The 18,719-nt window shown below is 44.9% G+C and overlaps 1 protein-coding gene across 1 annotated transcript in view; it reads right to left on the reverse strand.

Annotated features, from left to right (window-relative positions):
* Positions 1 to 967: 967 nt before the first annotated feature.
* LOC142563388 (uncharacterized) overlaps positions 968 to 18,719 on the reverse strand; it is a 40,354-nt gene continuing 22,602 nt past the window's right edge. The window contains exons 5-6 of the mRNA XM_075673945.1: positions 15,838 to 15,942; positions 968 to 1,857 (exon numbers count right to left, since the gene is read on the reverse strand). Coding sequence (XP_075530060.1) covers positions 1,505 to 1,857; positions 15,838 to 15,942 — 458 coding nt within the window. The 3' untranslated portion in view covers positions 968 to 1,504. The remainder of the gene's footprint in view (positions 1,858 to 15,837; positions 15,943 to 18,719) is intronic.

An 18,719-nucleotide genomic window follows, 5' to 3' on the forward strand; every position in this document is an offset into this window, starting at 1 on the left:
TGCAATAGATCTGACCCTATTTCTTTTCATGAATAACGCTAGAACCTGACTACGTGGAATATTTCATTGCAGCAATAGACATTGAGTTAAGGAGGTTTGACTGCACTATTGCCAGTATGTGAAAAGCAATAAAAATATGTGCAGAAACCACCGCCTATGACATTGAACGCAAGCAAATAAATAAATGCTGCTACAAAGCTATTTGGACTGATTCTCTCGACTGTATAGATTTGTTACAGTGAGAACACTTAGGTAGCGGTTGCTGTTTCATTGCATGGTTACACAGAGAACAAAGCTATTAACCAGCACATCTCTAGCGGTAGCATACGTGGCTTTACATATAAGCCAGTTCGTCATGTGTGTGTTGCCCCCAGCGGAGCAAGCACCCGCGCAGAATGCGAATGGCCATCCTCCTTTTTCGCAGCTGCCACAGGAGAGGGGGTGATCGGAAGAGAGCAAGACCATCTTTGGCGAGTGCCCCACTAAAGTGTCTAAACCTTCCGCCTGCACAAAACCTGTGCACAACAGCATGGGTGTCTCCCAATGCTAGTTGTTGTTCGGCAATAAATGTAGCCTGCAACTCGGTTACGCGAGAGTATGCGCGTTTGCACTGGCGCCTATGTGTTGGTGGAGAAAGTCTGACCACCATCCGCTGTCTGCGAAAACAGGCAAAAAGTCCAAAGAAACCTATTAGACTAAAGAAACAAATAGTTTCGGCACGAATGACTGTGCTTGTTTTAAGCATCACATCTGCAGCCATGTTGCTGGCCTCACCAGAAGGAAAGTGAACAGCTTCTAAGCCTGCTCCATAGCAAGATAGGAGGTCCATAGTCATCTCCCCTCACAGTGTGCTGTGCCACAGCTCAAGAAGGAAAAAAATTAAAGAAAAAAAAGGAACAAGTGGACATGACATGGTGTCCGATGTTGCTGGTGGGTTCTGCACCAAATAACAGACAGTCCTCAGAGATGGGTGATCATTGAACTTTATTTGACACTAAGGATGCAATACCCTTATTTTAGGGTGTTTCCTTGCACACGAGAGTCAGTGCCATATTGCCTCTAGAAAAATATGATTACTTCGAAACTTCGAAAGGAAAAGTGTAATAGATGAGAACAAAAAACATCTGAAGGAGCAATCACAAAGATTAGAGAAGTCTTATGGAGACAAGAAACATTTTAGATTTGCTTCATTATATCCAATAATTCTTTATATCTGTGTTTGTTATACCTAGGTATCAATAATAAATAGAAATAGCCCACCTCTACAATAGCACAACATTACCTTTATTTACATTAGTCCCCTCATAGTACCAGATTTCTTTTTAGTAAATTTAGCAGGAAACTTTCCAGCCTTAACAAACGAAGTCTTTTTTTCCTTTTTTTTTGGTAACAACACACGCTCTGCCATTGGTGGTTGACTAACAAAAAGAAAAAGAAACCCATGTGCTCAATAGGAGGCTGCAGTTCTGACGACACTTGCAGTCGCAGCCCAAAGGGTGGCCATCTACAGCACCACGCTGCCAACGTTGGCCGGCCGGGCCTGGCGTCTGCGTCCACCACTGTGCGGGTTGTGCGTGCGCATGTGCACCTTGACGTCGCTACGCTGTGCGAAGGCAGCGGGGCACAGTGGGCAAGAGAAGGGCCGCTCGCCAGTGTGCGTGCGCATGTGGCGTGCCACGTGCGATCTGTGCGCGAACCCACGGTTGCACACGTGACACCGAAAGGGCCGCTCGCCCGTGTGCACTCGCTCGTGGACAACCAGACTGGCTCGTAGTCGAGTCGCATACGGGCAGTAGATGCACCGGTGCCGCAGGGCCCCTGCTGGCAGAGCCGTCTGTGTGGACTCCTGCAGGTAATCTAGGTGCGGGAACGAAACGTCGAGTCAATAATCAAAGGGATGCTAAGGAAAATGAAAACAAGTCGAGCTGTGTTAGCTGTGATGCCGAAGGTATCATATAGGCTACATTGAATATCATTCCGTGAAGTGGTGATTTAGGAACGGGAAACTCAATGCGAAGCCCAGACTTGCGGTTCTGATATGCAGGAGTGAAGTTTCCAGCTGTGGATTGTTCGAAAAACCAAATATCAATAGCTGCTGCACGACTATATAATAATTAATAACCATTATACAATTTGACATGTCAGCATCGTGGTCATCGCTGACTGTCTCTGTGAGAAGAAGCTATCACTACTTTAGCCACAAGAATGGTTTGCACCGTGATGTTGCGTATACTTCCACCAATGAGAGTGGACAGTTTAGTCATATGATGCAAAGTGTAAATGGGGATATATATATATATATATATATATATATATATATATATATATATATATATATATATATATATATAGAAGAAAGACGTACTCGAAAACTCACTAAGATAATCTGAGGATGAAGATGAAGCATAATGGAGGAGTAATGAAATGAATAAATGAATTCTGGGGTCCTATGTGCCAAAACCACAATTCGATTATGAGGAACGCTGTCTCCGAATTCATTTTGACTACCTAGAGATCCTTAACGTGCCCCCAATACATGGGATGCTGATGTTCTTCCATTTCGCCCCCACTGAAATGCGGCCACCGCGGCCGGGACTCGATCCTGCAGCCTCGTGCTTAGCAATGGAACACCAAAGCCCCTAAACCACCACGGCGGGTAGGAGTAATGACACAAGGAGCGATTTGGGGCTATAACTAATGTGAGGTGGTGTGGGCAACTTGGAAAGGAGCAATGGTGCCAATGCTAATGTTTTCAAATGCAACCCAGTGCTTAAATCGGAGATCTTTGGGAGGTTAAATGTTAACGAAAGGTCGGTGGGGCGCATGGCTTTGGCAGCCCATGGTAAAACCACAAATGAGGCAGCGCAGAGTGAAATGGTTGGGCCTCTTTTGAAATCAGAGAAACGCAGAGCAAAATCAATTTGAAGAAAGACTCAGGAACATGGATGAAAGAAAATGAGTGGCTTATGTCTACAGATATCTGTACCTCAAGAATTACCAAAGAACTTCGGGCGAAGAAAATCCAGACAGACACTCATGCCTGGCGTCCACAAATCACCATAAAAACCTGCATATAATACGAGGTTTTCTTCCTATTATTAGCGTCCCCAAATTTTCGCCTCTTGCTACATGCAGATCCGAACAAAAATTTCAGTCAGAAATTTGGTCTAGAAGTTTTGGTTTCGTTATTGCTGCGAGGCTATGGCTTGACTTCCTTATTGCAACGTGACTACAGCATCGTTTCTTTATTGTTGAGTGAGCACCTTGGCAGCACACGTGCAAACCACACTTCGCAAAGTGCATCTTTTTTATTCCGCATTGAAGGACCAAGATGTCCGGACCACGAAAACAGTACTCGGCTGCTTTCAAGAGAAAGATTATTTTAGCCACACAGGACATCAGCAACAGTGCGGCCGGGAGGCAGTTTGGGGCGTCAACGAGGGAAACATTCGTGGATGGAGTCGACAGAAGGAAGCGCTTTTCGCGTGCAGCAGAATGCGAAGACATTTTTGCGGCCCGAAGAGTGGGACATTCCCGGAAATTAAACTCACCCTGACGGAGTTCGTACGCCAACAGCGAGCTATGCATCTAGCTGTGAGCATGGAGCTTATGCAGGCAAAAGCTAAGGAGCTTGCAAGAGATAAAGGGCTACCGCGCTCCGCCTTCAAAGCGAGCAAGCAGTGGATTTATCGCTACATGTGCTGTGCTGGATTTTCCGTACACCGGGGAACTTCGATTTCGCAAAAGCTGCCATACTCGTTCGAAGAGCTGCTTGTGGCTTTCCAGTGCCACATTATTTCGCTGTGCAAGTCCAAGAACTTCCAGATAGGGCAAATCGGCAACGCTGACCAAATGCCGGTTTATCTGGACATGTCATCGCCCCTCACCGTGCACAAGAAGGGCTCTAAACAAGTTGATGTCCGCTCCACTGGCAACAAGAAAACACGAGTTACCGTCGTGTTGTCGTGCATGGCAAACGGACGCAAGCTCCTGCCCTATGTCATCTTCAAGCGCCAGACAGTGCCTAAAGGTGAGGCGCTGCCACGAAATGTGGTCGTGAGATGCCATGAGAAAGGCTGGATGAACGAGAACCTTGTGCTCGACTGGATAAAGTCCGTCTGATGAAGGCGGCCCAGCGCACTGTTGTCGTTCCCGTCCATCCTCGTGCTGGACACATTTCGTTGCCACTTGGCCAAATCAGAGAAGAGGTTGCTGTGCGAACCTGGCTGTGATCTTGTTATCCCAGGTGGGATGACGTCTCAGCTGCATCCTTTAGATGTTTGTGTGAACAAGCCGTTCAAGGACGCAGTCAAGCGGTGTTACGCAGACTGGATGCACTCAGGTGAGCCTGCAGTGACACTGACCGGGCAGCTGAAGCAGGCTTCGCCAGTCACGCTATGCAAGCGAATTGTGGACACATGGGCCTGCATACCAGAGGACCTTGTGCGTCGTGCATTCAAGAAGTGCGGTATCTCGAATGCGCTCGATGGCACAGAGGATGAGTATCTCTGGGAAGATATGTCCGACAAGGGACTATCCGAAGAGAGCACAGCTGAGGAAGACAGTGATTGAAGTGCGGAGTGCAATTTAAATAAATGCTTTCCTCGAGTTTTCCTAAGTCGTATTATACGTGGATAAAACTGTTTTTTTCTATTTCGCGTCCCAAAAATTTCACCTCATACTATATGCGGGTTCGTATTATACGCAGGTTTTTACGGTATATTTTCTAGCTGGGCCCACTCAATCAGGCGGAAGCCTGATTCCGCCGATTCCACTGCTTGCACACCATCAGCATGCTGGGTGTGTCCTCGTTGTCTTTTGTGACTGGGCCATTATGACACGTAGTAGTGTGCTACAGGACCACCCACTTCTAGCAAGGAAGCCGTGAACTGGACGAATGGTGAAGTGCAAATGCCGGCGGTGCGAAAAGCATGCGCTGATTAGAACTGGGCAGGTCTAAAGCCCCTACATCCACGCGCCACCGCCGCTTTCTTAAGTAGCGACAACCTTTGTTGTGCGCCGATTTTCCCCTCACACTAAATCCGGTTCCGGTATTTCCGGTTCCTGGAGTTGCGCTGCGGGAATTTCCGCGTTGAATGCCGTTGGACGATGGTGAGACGCACGCGCGTGCTTAGCAGAGCTGTGGCAGTCACCATAAGAAGAATGCAAAGGCGACAAGCTGTGTATTCCGCTGAAGTAGTAGTTCGCGGTCGCTGTTTTCCAAATGCACGAAAAACGGCAGTGGTCTCCAAGCGCCTAGGCACTACATTCCACTGTACGTTGTCGCTCGTACCACAACCCATCGCAGGTTGACGCGAAGCAGCGAACACGAGCAGATCGCTGGGTACAGTAGGCGGTGGTTCTTGGATGGAATCGCATTCACAGTTTCAACCGCAGATCGTGCAATTAAAGCCTTTCCATCGACGCGAAAGTAAACGACGCTAAAAAACAAAGCGTCACTTCCACTCGTAACACGAAGCTGCAGCTACGTAAGTCCCGCTTGCCGCCGGAAGCTAAGGGTGTGAGTGGGAGAGGCGCGTGGAGGAGGAGGGCAGGTTGGCGGTACTTAACGTGGTCGGCGGAAACGTGTATGGAGGGGCTTTAGGCTGGTCGGGAGGGAATGTGACAGCAGAAGTGGCTAAAGCATCAGAGTCCAAGTAGGCAGGCTTCAGGCGGTCGACGGAGACCTTATCTTCCTGGCCATTAATGAGAAATAGCAAGCGTTTACGTGCACACTTGAGTACTTTGAACGGACCATCATGCGAGGACCGTAAGAGAGGACGCACAGCATTGTGGTGCACACAAATGTGCGTGCAGTTCTGAACACCAGGATTGACGTATGCACACAGAGAAGAATGCGATTGTTGGGGGCGAATGGCAGTCCGCATAACGCTGTGTAGACGGTAAATGTAGTCTGAAACGTCAGCAGGTATGGTGGGCGAGCGGCTGAAGAATTTTCCAGCGACTCATAGAGTGGTGCCAAACGTCACTTCAGCGGCGCTAGTGGGAGAGTCACTGCAAAGAGCGGTGCGGATGACAAGCATAACAAAAAGAAGGCATTATAGATTGCCAAGATAGATTGGCGAACAACGTTGAGTCGAATTGGCAACCACGGTCAATCTTAATGGTGGAAAGCGCACCGCAGCGGCTAATCCAGATTGTGGTAAGCGCTCTAGCTATCGACTCTGCCATTATGTCCAGGAGGGGCATTGCTTCAGGCCATCTAGTGAACCTGTCAATGCAGGTTAACAGGTAGCGATGGTTCCCGTGGAGGGGAAGCGGCCGTCCGGGGACGGGAATCTGCCAAGAGGAGTCCCAGTGTGGCGATGCACTTTAGACTGTTGGCTGTTGAGGCACGCGCGTAACGAGCGACGAACATCTAAGTGACACTAGGCCACACCTAACGATAAGTGACGAGTCGCTGTGTTGCGCGAATGCCAGGATGAGCCAAAGAATGAAGGCATCAAAGACGGCCCGGCACTTTGGGTGAGGCACGTAAGGACGAGGATGACCGGTTGACATATCATAAACAAGGGGCACACCGCAGTGGGAAACAAGATATCTCAAACACCAGAGAGGTACGGCTCGTATGAAGCAGCTGGAGCTCGGCGCCGACATTCTGGGTCGTAGCCATGGCCGTGAAGTCGATGAGCGGTGGGCTGTGATTCATTGCACGGATGGTGGCGCGAGAAAGTGCATTGGCAACGGCGTTGAATTTTCGGCTGACGTGACAAATGTCGCTGGTGTATTTAGAAATGTAGGCGAGCTGTCTGATTTCGCGGGGTGGACAGGCAGTGCTGCTGGATGCTAGTGCAGAAGTAAGTAGTCTATGGTCACCGAGCTCCTCCAATGTAAGAAGTTGCTGTAATCGATGCCACTCCATTTCAGTGGTGTGCTGGATGAGGACCACCTTAAGATGGTCATAGGAGCAGTCGACGGGTGGTGAGTGTATAACATCACGAACAATTGCAGCAGTAGTAAGTGAAAACGTTCCAACGATGTGGTCGAACATGGTCAACTGCGAACTGAGGCGGTGGCGATGGAACAAGGATTCGATGGTAAGGAACCAAAGTTCCAAGACCGACGACCAGAACTCTGGGAGCTTGAGAGTGGAGGCCTTGGAATCACGAGGTAGTGGCGTTGACTGCAAGACTTGATCGGGAGAATCCAAGGCCATGGCTGACTAGATAGAAGGTGGACTGCGAAGACAGCGGCGCTCAAGCTTCTTACGGCAGTAGGCCCAGCCAGAGCTGAGAGAGATGACGCAAAGGCAGGAGCCACCAATTTTTGGGCGATGAAAAACCAGACAGATGATGGTGCCTGGTGTCCACAAATTATATTTTTTTTAACCGAGCCCACTCAATCAGGCCCGATTCCACCGATACCACTGCTCGTGCACCGTCAGCGTGCTGGGTACTCAATGTCCTCGTCGTCTTTTGTGATCGGACCATTGTGGCATGTAGTAGCGCACTACAAACTAATATCACGAGGACCTGTCAACGTTACTGCGATTAGCACTGGAGCAATGTTGCGACATACTGCATTGCTACCACCGAAACGCATTATGTGTGAAGTGTGTATACAGGCTACTATCTCGCACATCCCTCGGGACACATGCCATTTAACGACGGTGCCGCGAAAATCCCCATGTGGTGCATGTCCAACTATTCATTCGAACAAGATTGTCTGAATATGTATAGTGTGTGTTCAATTCCACCCAGCACCAGAGAAATATTAAAAGGTTTTTTTTTTGTCATTGAAGAGCGGGACATACCAACTGGCACACACCCAGTATCCCAAGTTCGCATCATAAACGTTCCTTGAACGGAGGCACATACCCAGTACCACATACCAAGTGACCCAATTTGTTATGCGCCCTCAGAATAGCAGCTCAATACTCAACCCATTAGACCATGGGCTACCGAGAGACCAAAGTTGGCGAGAAAAATGGTTAGAACACAGAAAACAAACAAATTGGAAAGTGTGCAAAGTAACCTAAGAACGCTAATCGCATTACAATCATGGTCGCAGAATGGAGAAAGAGGTCAAGAAAGTTGGCAACCAAGTACACTGTACTGTATTTACTCGAATTTAACGCGCAAATTCTTTCCGATAGAATGGGTCCAAAAATTGCATGTGCATTAAAATCGAGTACTACCATAAATCCGTGTTACCATATCGCCATTGGCATTCTAAAAATGGCCGCCTCATACACGCCTCTATAGCCTAGCTGCTGCAGCTTCCTCCATGTGCATACCTCCATGTTGTACGTGTAACCAGGCGCTGGTGCATTGAGTTTCTAAATAAATATCCTAGAGGGAAATGTGGCACTAAGGTCTATGGGGCCTCTCCTGAACGTTGCTTCAACCTACATGGGAATGATGGGAAGTACAGACTTCGAACTGACTTCGAACTTTAGACTGGCAGCGTCTGCTTGCGGCGCAGTAAACGAAGCTATACTCAAATATTATAACGTAAAATCTAATTTTATTTTTGCAGTATCTTATCTAATACACAACACATTATATAAACTTTGTATGACTCTGTGAGATTGAAGCACGGTTTAAAACTAGGGCACACCAGGATACGCATTCTTCTGCAATTCTGTTCCAGATTTAGCACCAGAGAATAATTATTGATTCATTTTTACAACAGCAATAACAACCGTGCATGCATATTTATATATATATATATATATATATATATATATATATATATATATATATATATATATATATATATATATATATATATATATATATATATATATATATATGAAGTACTTATGGAAATAAAAATCTTGTATTGTGATAGTGTTGCGCCTTTGAAAGGAATGCTATAAGTGTCTGCTACAACTCCTGCTCGCTGGGAACCTGAGACTTTCCTCGCAGATGACAGGCAATTGCAAACTCTCTCGCTCTTTTGAAAGGCTGCATCGGCTGTCACGATTGCTGAACGTCTTCAAATACTTAAGCACATCTTCTGCAGTGCTAGGTAGGACACTTGTGGCCTCCTTTGAGTATGCTTCAATATATCTTTATTGACGTACCGCTTCTGAGGCGTCCTCCAGCAGCTGTTATGGCATGGTTTTCCACTTACCAATTTTGCAACAGCGGACTACAGCCAGGAAGCATCAACCTTTCCTACCACAAGTAAGTTTGTGTTCTCAAAGTCCTAAAACACACATTTCAATGAGCATATAAACAAGCAATGCATAATGAAGCCCTCAATAAAATTTGATTGTCAAGCCATTAGAAGTACAACTATCTATGTCTTGTATCAGTAGTGCCTTCTTTTTCCTATTCTGAAGTTTCATAACGCATGTAACCCTACAGTGCCAACCTAACACATTTAACAAACAAATGTCAAAACAGTCAAAACACGTTCTTTCAACATTTATGATATGGTCTCTTTCTCGTAAGGGCTTCGACACCACACCGCGACACAAACGTCGGCCCAGCCACTGGCCCAGCGCACTGTCGCCACTTCAAGCAACAGAACAAAGGCAGAGAGATTTGCGTCGCACTGTCCCACTGCAGGTTATAGCAATTGCACTTGGAGCGAAACCAAAACTGCCAAAAATTACTTGTACACTAGTTCGCCACTCAAGAGAATGCCAATCCTTAGCCTGTACTTCCCATCATTCCCATGATGGTTGAATTATCGCAGCGCCATATTTCCCTCTAGTTATACTCATATGAAACTCTATGCACTGGTGTAACCTAGCCTACCGCCTGTCTTCGCGTTTTCTGCATTTATTCAATCAGCATGGAAGCACCAACTGCGAAGACACGCTGAGTCCACCATGATGCCGCATTTAAAGCGAAAGTTATCATGTGCGCGGAGGCGGATGGAAATTTGGCTGCATCACGGGCGTTCGGAGTTCCCGAAACTTGCGTGTGGGACTGGCGCAAACAAACGGAGAATATTTTCGCCAGCAAAGCAACAAGGGAGGGTTTCAGTGGACTGAAGCAGGGCCGCTTCGCGTTAATAGAAGAGCTGCTCGCAGAATACGTGCAAGAGCAGCGAGCGGCACAGCGGCCTGTGACGACTGATCTGCTCAAAGTACGGGCGATGCAGTTAGCCCTACAGAAAGGGCTAATGCGGAGTGACTTCAAAGCGAGCAGGTGCTGGCTATCAAATTTTATGAAAAGAAAAGGCTTTTCTCTTCGAAGGCGGACAGGGATATGCCAAAAATTGCCCGAATAATATGAAGAGAAATTGCAGTTTTCAGCGGTACGTTTCGAAGTTGTGCCATATAAATGGTTACCACTTCGGACAGATTGGAAATGCCGATCAGACGCCGCTCTACTTTGACATGCCTGCCACCACAACCATGGGAAAGAAGGGGGCGAAGCAAGTGCAGGTTTTGTCTTCCGGCCACAAGAAAACTAGAGTCAGCGGAACGCTCTGTTGTGCTGCGGATGGGCACAAGCTGCCCCCATATCTTATCTTCAGATGGAAGACGCTCCCGAAAGGAATCGTGTTTCAGAGTGGCGTGATTGTGCGTGCAAATGAAAAAGGTTGGATGACCACGGACTTGGTCGCCGACTGGATTGGTAACGTTTGGCGGAAGAGACCTGGCGGCAACTTGGGTCTGAGTGGGAAAGCGTGCCTCGTTGCAGGACTTTCCTGGATGGGTGAAAGATGCATGGTGCATGATCCCGTCTGCCATGGTCAACAAGGCCTTTAAAAAGTGCGGGATTTGTATGCCATGGACAGCACCGAGGATGAAATGCTTTGGTCTGTTCACAGCGATAAGGAGTTGTCTGGTAGCGACGATGAGTGATATCTATTACCCCATGCGACTCGTGCTGGCACAGTGAAAATCTTGGCGGCAAGGTAAGCCACTTCCATTTGTGTTTTTATTCATCGCAACTTTAGTGTACTGGGAATAAATTAGTTTTTTCCAAATAAGAGAAAATAGTATTTCTATATGAAAGCACGAGGTGTGCGGTATTGTACTCTTTTTTTTTTGTCACGAAAAACATGTGCATGTTACAATTAAGGTTTTCATTTTTTATTTTTTGGTCATAGAAAATGGGTGCGCATTACAATAGAGGGCACGCTAGAAGCGAGTAAATACGGTAATTTAAAGTGCAAATAGACAACCCAGTTTCAACAAAGTGAAAGTGAGAAAAACAGAGACAGTAAATTGGATGCAAAGGACGGAAACAGAAAATACCATGGAGATTAAAGAAAATTAAAGCAATGAAGAAATCAGTAGGAAAAATCTGTACAACAAAATAACATAGCAGTGCCTCGCTATACTTAAAACCCGGGCTGGCTGCATGAGGACAAAAACATACCAGAACATTCGCATCAGGATTAGGTATGTGTCTGCTGCAGCAAAAGTCTGGAAATGACTCGGCACATTGTAATGGAATGCAAAGATATTTACCAAGCAAGACCTGTAGGGAGTGTCCAGCATAAAGAAACCATGGTATTCAAAGTGCATGGAAGCATTAACTGGTCAGCAGTTGGGATCAGCGAGAGATGTTTAGAGAACAGGTGCGAAAAAACATAGGAAAGAGATTCACAGAGCTAGAGTCATTACAGGCACAGGTAACTGCACATTATCGAGGTAGAAACATTTAATGAAGAGAGAAAATGCCAATGGGACATAAGCAAAATTTTAAGAAAATTGTTGGCTGATATGATGCATTAAGTAGATATTCATGCATGAATGGTCACTGCCAGATGCCTTCTTTTCTAGTTTAAGTAGTGATCAGTTTTGGCATCCTGTGCTACCTTTAAAGGGACACTAAAGCGAAACAATAAATCAGTTTAGACTAATGAAGCATGGTTTGAGAACCCTGCAGGCAGTCATTTCACAAAAAGAGTGTGATTATTAGATGAGAAAATGAAGGTACAAGTGTATTTGAATTTCGCGCCTAAACCCCAGCGCCGGTACGTCAGCGTGACGTCAGGGATTCCAAAATATGTTTTCACATTTGCGCCGCGTTGGCTGAATAAAGGTTCCCGAAACTTGCCATGTTTAATATTCGGTTCCTTTAGAACACAATGTAGTCAATCTGTACCGCTATATATAATTAGTAGGCCCTAGAAGATGCCGTCAAAATCCAAGACGTCACAGCCCCCAGGTGCGGGAACTTAGTAGGCGTCGCCACCCGTATTTCGTTCTTGCGCTTTTTCTGGCTTACCAAACGTCTTATCGTTGTAAGAGTGGTGTTTTTGATGTTGTAGAACGGTAATTTACTGATGCAGAAGAAATCGTTTTTCACTTTAGTGTCCCTTTAAGTACGGCCCATATTGTACATATTCATGGGTGTGCACACTAAACAAATGAGATGGAAGTTCTGACAATGTTCTTGCTTTCTCTTTCTGTCCATCTAGCGGCCAATTGTGTGCGTCAGCAAGCACAAACGAGGCAAACAAACCTTTTGAGTGCCATGACATGCCTCATTCTCCATAGCAACTAAAATATAATCTGCACCAGTTTACCAGCTGGTTCTAACCACTGCTTTCTTAATGCTACACCCACAGCTTTTCACAACACTACTCCTTAGCATCTTCTGTAACAGGTTATGTCACAGGGTTCGTACAGGTCTCAGTTACGAAATTTCAAGGATATTCGAGGACTTTCAAGGCCCTGCCAAGGCTTTTTCATGGCTGAAGAGTGGCATCCCATGCAGCAATTTTCACCATAATGTTTCCAAAACATAACAGTTAAACATGGATATAAGTTGTCAGCAAAATCAGCACTTCACTTTGTTACCGTTACCGCCCCCGCGTATAATCCGCACCCCAATTACTACAGCATGGAAAGAAAAAGAAACGTATCACTTATAATCCATAAAAGCAACTGCATACAACACTGCTCAAATCTTTGCAAGAACGGTCTCCATTTGCGGATGCATGACCCGTCTACATCGTATCTTCGGCCAGCGGCTATGCTGCCCCATTCTTCCGCAATGCTGACAAAGCTGGATTGAGGCGCCGGACGTTACCACGGATGAATCAGTCACATGATATCTAAACTGAATCGGCTCACTTCGCAGCTAGCACTTGCACGGCAGTGGATGACAGTGCGGACAGAGAAGCCCTCAGATCGGCAACGATGACAGAGCAAACGTGATCGAGCCCAAAATCCTAATGGTGACTTGGCTCACTGCTGTAACATGAAGCACTTTGCGCAGACTGAGGGATCGCCGTGGGAATGGGTAATGTACGAGCTCTTTTTCTTTTTTCGTTATTATTGTCATCATAGGTGTTACAATGCATACACAAAAGACTTGTTTGCCCGCACCGTACGTGCTATTCGCTAACTACTCAATGCAAAATGTGAACCCGTAAAGCGGAGGAGTAACAGCAACTATGAAAGAGGGGTGAAGGGAGCTTCTTCAACACACAGGGATGGGTAGGAGGTGGGGTTCCCTAGGAGATAATAAAACTTTGAATAGCGGAGAACGTTACCCTGAGGTATGGCTCCACCATGCGCCGTCGCAACGCGCGCCATGCTGCCGTGAAGCCACACTTCTTGGCAAAATTCTCATATAATCCGCACCCCCACTTTATTGTTCAATTTCTTGTAATATTGGTGCGGTTTATACGCACAAAAATACCTTACATCGAAATTTATTTCCTTTTATATTCGACCTTTCATGCATTATCGCACAATCGAAAAAAAAGAATTTCAATGAGGAAAAATATAATTTTCTTGAACTTGAGAGTCAATGACGAAAGATGCCGTTTCATACTGGGTCGATGACATCGACTGTACAAAACGAAGCCTGTAAAGCTTTCACACCCACTCCACCGTCACGGCTAATGGCATCGCCCGCAGTGGACTGATGTTATCAGCCATCTTAGCTCACCCAGGCTTTCCTCCCACCGCAAATCACCTCCAAGATAAAGTGCGAGGGCCATGTGAAAAATTAAAAGAGCAAGCCCCCGCACCCGCCTCTGTAGCATGCATCCGATGAGGCAAAATTTAGCCCCATCGCTGGCTTCGTAGGCCTTTCTCCCATCTCCCTTCCACTCCACCGAAACAAGAGTTTCACAGTGCCGACAAAGAAGGCGTGGAAGGGAGAAAGGAAAGAGGCGCAAAAGGGTGCGACTGCGACGAAAGCGTGCCTTACAGGGCATGCAGATCAAAGGTGTGTAGCCCGCAGGCAGGTGTGAGTGCATATTTTCTTTTTATTTTACTGTGCCATTGTGTTTAAAAATGGAAGTTTGCAGAGTCCATGCTGATCTGCCATAGAAAGCAGGTCACAAATGCGATCTTATACAGCATTACTCATGAAATTCAAGGGTTTTCAAGGGAAATAAAAAATTCCAGTACTTTCAAAGGTCCCGGAAAACATTTTTTTCAATTTGAAGGATTTTTCAAGAGTTTCAAGGACCAGTGCGCACCCTGTGTCATTGCTTACACACATTGCTCAACACATAGTAACTTTTGATAGTCTGAGTTTGACACCTCAAAATGCCAATGTAAGCGAGGGAAATCCAATGCTAAACCCATAGCAGCATTTGTGACACACTGAAGCAAAGCTTATGGTAGATAACCCAACAAACATATTACTAATTAATTACTATAATAATGAATACATTACTAAAAGGTTACAAGTTATTTGAGTAAAACGTACTGTAGTAATTAATTTTTACATGAAATACGATTTCAATGTTGTGTGTTAAATGGTGTTCTGACTCTGCGGGGTTACACTGAAAGCACCATTAAAAGATGCAGCATCAAAAAATTTAAAAGCGGCTCAGCTCCCCATGAGAACCTCGTTTACAATCAATAACAAGACCAAAAAAGCAACAGCGAGGCCAAAACCTCTGGAGTGCTGACATGATATTTGCGATTTTATCCTTTTTTTCGTTAAATGAAGGTATAGAACCTCTAAACCCCAAAGAAAAAATGCTGGCCTACCTGAGAGCACGCTAAATAATTAAATTTATACGGTGTCGTGACATCATAGTGCAGAAGGTTGATCATGTAAGAGATTGAAAGATTTTTGACGATCGCTCCAGCTCGCTCAGTCATCTCCTATGCTGCTACACCGGCCCTCACAACAAGTAGCAGCACAGGAGCGAGTGTCAATACATTGCAAGGTCCTGCTCCCACTTGACTACATCCTGTGTCATGATGTCAGGACACAGTAACCTCCTAGAAACTCAATTGAAACTGGCTGTAGAAAAGATATTATATTGACGCACTGTCATCATCAAGCTCCCGATTCAAGCACTACCAATCATGTGGTTCCCTAACGTGTTCAACAAGCTTTGTCTGCACTGGAGGAAGAAGTTACATCGCACAGCAGACACGAAGAAGAGCAGATTGAAGAACTGCGTGTGGAATAGGGAATGCCCGACTACCCATAATCTTGTCTCTATGATCCCTAATTCAGCTTGTAAATATACCCATCTCATCCGTAACAATATTGATCTAGGGTGCTCTGAGCATGAGGTCTGCCAGTATTTTTTCAAGGAGTTAAGAGGCCTAGGACCTTTAATGCAAGAAAATAAATTGTGAAAAATATTGTGTTGGTACTCCTTTAGCAAATTTTATTTTGGCTGGCACTGTGTCTATTAAACACCATGATGTTCTCTAAGAAGATATGATTCTGTTAGATACCAACTTTCATCAAATCCAATTTGCACCTAAAATGCCTACATTTTCCAGCCAATTTATTATTCTATTAGCCTATTATTTGCTGTGCTGTATTCTCATGAAGAAAATCAAACCAATCTACTTAGTTTGAAAATGCCTATTTGTGTGCTTCCCATGACGGCATTCTTTTCCCAACATTTTACAATTTCCTTTTAGGTTTGACAAGTTGTAAAATACATGTTGATGATAAGCTTCCCTACCTGTTTCCGAGGGCCTTGCAGCTCTGGCATTGTTGACAGCCGCAGACAAACCTTCTTCCCGATCAGCGAATGGTGAGCATGCTTGCCCTTGCTCCAGGCTCAATCCTTAAAATTTTTGAAAAAGAAAAGAGAGAACACTAGTGTAGCGCAATATGGTCTGAACTTGAGCTTGTTGGTATGGCTTCACGATGGGAAAATGAGAATGCGAGTAAAGCACGAGAGAGAATGCTAAAAATTTGTAGTTGAAACATATAGGGGTGTGTTCTCGAGACCAAATCGAATGTGAATTGAATAGTGCCTGAAGCAAATCGAATACTGAATACCTTGAATAGTTCTTGAATAATGAAATCAATTAATACAAATTGACATTCACATCTTGGTATTCATAATGCCAGGAAGTTTTCATCGTTACATTCAAGTTGAATCGTTCATTAGAAGCACAAATGAAGCATTAGGCATAAATAAGCAGTTTGTCCATGTACACAGGGCTCCTCGGACAGTGCCAATGACAACAGTAACAGCAGTAAAGTTCGGTTTCCTGAGCAATGTAGCCTGTTCCAATACACGAGTTCTCATGCTGTATGACTACATTGTGCCCGTAGAAAGAAAAATTATCGTACTTGTGCCCCAATTTTATACTTCCTTTCACACGGTTAGCACATCGCAATATTTAGAAACTATTCGAAGAAATATTCTCATGTACCTAAAAATAGTGACTAATCAATTTGGACACCAAATCGCATAGGTCACTAAGATTCAACGCTATTTGAAAGTTTCCAATATTCGCACGCCCCCGAAAACATGCACTAAATTGGCCACTCGTTGCACAAAATATGAGTGCGAACCTAGTTCCACCAGATGCATATTGTACGCAAGTATCATTACATGTGCGCTCGTGAGATTTTTGAGACATTCAATGTGCATTGCAAGGGGCCCTCCTTTGTCAGCATGCTCTCAGTTACCTCAAGTGACAAAGGGATGGGCAATGTCCACGACTGAGCAATCGGACACTCCCGATTTCTTTTTTTTTCCAAGAACACACATGCGGTTCCGGGTTGATTCTTTAGTGCGCTCACTTGTCTATTCAGAATATATATATATATATATATATATACATATATATATATATATATATATATATATATATATATGTATATATATATACATGTATATATATATATATATACGCACACACGCACATACACTCGCACACACACTGCGCTTACAAAATAAACACACTTGTTGGTGGTAAGCACATGGTCCTGTTCTCTTTTATCCTGTTTCTCAAGCTGTTCATAAGAGCGCTATTCATAAACAACTGTGATGGTACGCTCCTCCCTAGTCTGCCGAATCCAATCATATAGAGCGTCTTCGAAGTTGGCACAACCTATCAATTTTTTATAGGTTTGCGAAATCACAAATTAGAAAACAATAAACAAAAAAGAAGGGAACCAATACAAATAGTACAGACTAAAGCAAAATTACAAAGATATGTTTAGTGATCACAAACAAGCACACACAAGAACTTCCAGAACAGCAATAACACTTTGTCCTTTGTTGCTTCTAATAACATAAGGTAATTAACATAATAACATAACAAATAACATAATAACATAATAACATAATTCTAATAACATAAGTAGCAATAGAATGAGTGCTAAACTTCTATAATCCACACACATTTTACTGCCACCATTAAAATTAAATACAGTTAAACCTCGATATAACGAACTTAAGTATAACGAAATTCCTAATATCACGCCGTATTTACCTTTTCGTAACCTCTTGTCCATAGAACACCATGTAATTAGAACCTCAATGTAAAGAAGTGTGTTTGTATGTGATTTCAATATAACGAAATTTCGCTTCCACAGCAAAGGAATGCCAAGACAATAAATAGAAACTTCAGAGGACACAGATGCTCAAATGAATTACAATCAGCTACTTGCAAACGCACACCTCAAATCGCACGCAGCACGACAAGCGCGACCACCAAGTCAACTGCATCATGTCCTGGAGAAAGTCCAAGTGCGATAACATCCTATCACACCCCACGCACTTTAGGTGGAAGTGAAAATGTGTGAAGGTGAGAAAGAAAGATGGTGATTTCCCGCACGAGTGCTGCCTTCCTGCACGAGCAAAGGGAAAGAGGGGCAGGTGAGCGATTTCACGGTAACGCGATCAAACACGTGTAAGGGGCAGGGGCAGATAGGGGGGGGGGGGCTAAGTTAGCGTGGATTGCGATTTCTGGCGCACGTCTCAGCCGTGGCTGCACATGGCTGTTAGTGCGGCTGAGCACAACCTGCTTTTGGAGGTAATGTAGCGGGTGTGCAAAGAGTGGTTGTGCGGAGACTGCGTGCCATCACGTAATTTGTCTTCCCGCTTGTTTAGTATTGAAGGTTGCGTAATCTCAAGTTTCGGTAACCCGTTTGAGCGAGAGGCAGACGAAGCATTCGCTCCCCGCTGCAGACGCTTTTCAGGATAGCGTTGTCACAGTGCGGGCAATGCTATCAGTTCGCGGGGGTGGAGTACACGCGAAAGCGTCGCTGGCTTCGCCTAATTCGTACCACCTATGTGAACATATCGTCGATGTGGAATGAAGCAGTATCACATGTCGTCAACTCCCACATTCATCGAAACAAATTGTTTTCTCATTCAAATTTGCTTTTTTCGATTGCCCGATAATTAAAAAAATTCTGCAGTGCCTTTCCGTGCATGAAAATGTATCTGCGACTTTACTTACTTGCATAAAAGGTAGAATTTAAATAGGACAAAATTTCGATATAACGAAGCAAATTGACGATTTTACCTACTTCGCTGCAGCAAGTTTTAACTGTACCAGCTAGTGGCAATGTTTTGTGGAGGATACTCAACCAAAATAG

This window comes from Dermacentor variabilis, chromosome 11 (genome assembly GCF_050947875.1).
Source record: "Dermacentor variabilis isolate Ectoservices chromosome 11, ASM5094787v1, whole genome shotgun sequence".
In the NCBI taxonomy this organism is placed as follows: domain Eukaryota; kingdom Metazoa; phylum Arthropoda; class Arachnida; order Ixodida; family Ixodidae; genus Dermacentor; species Dermacentor variabilis.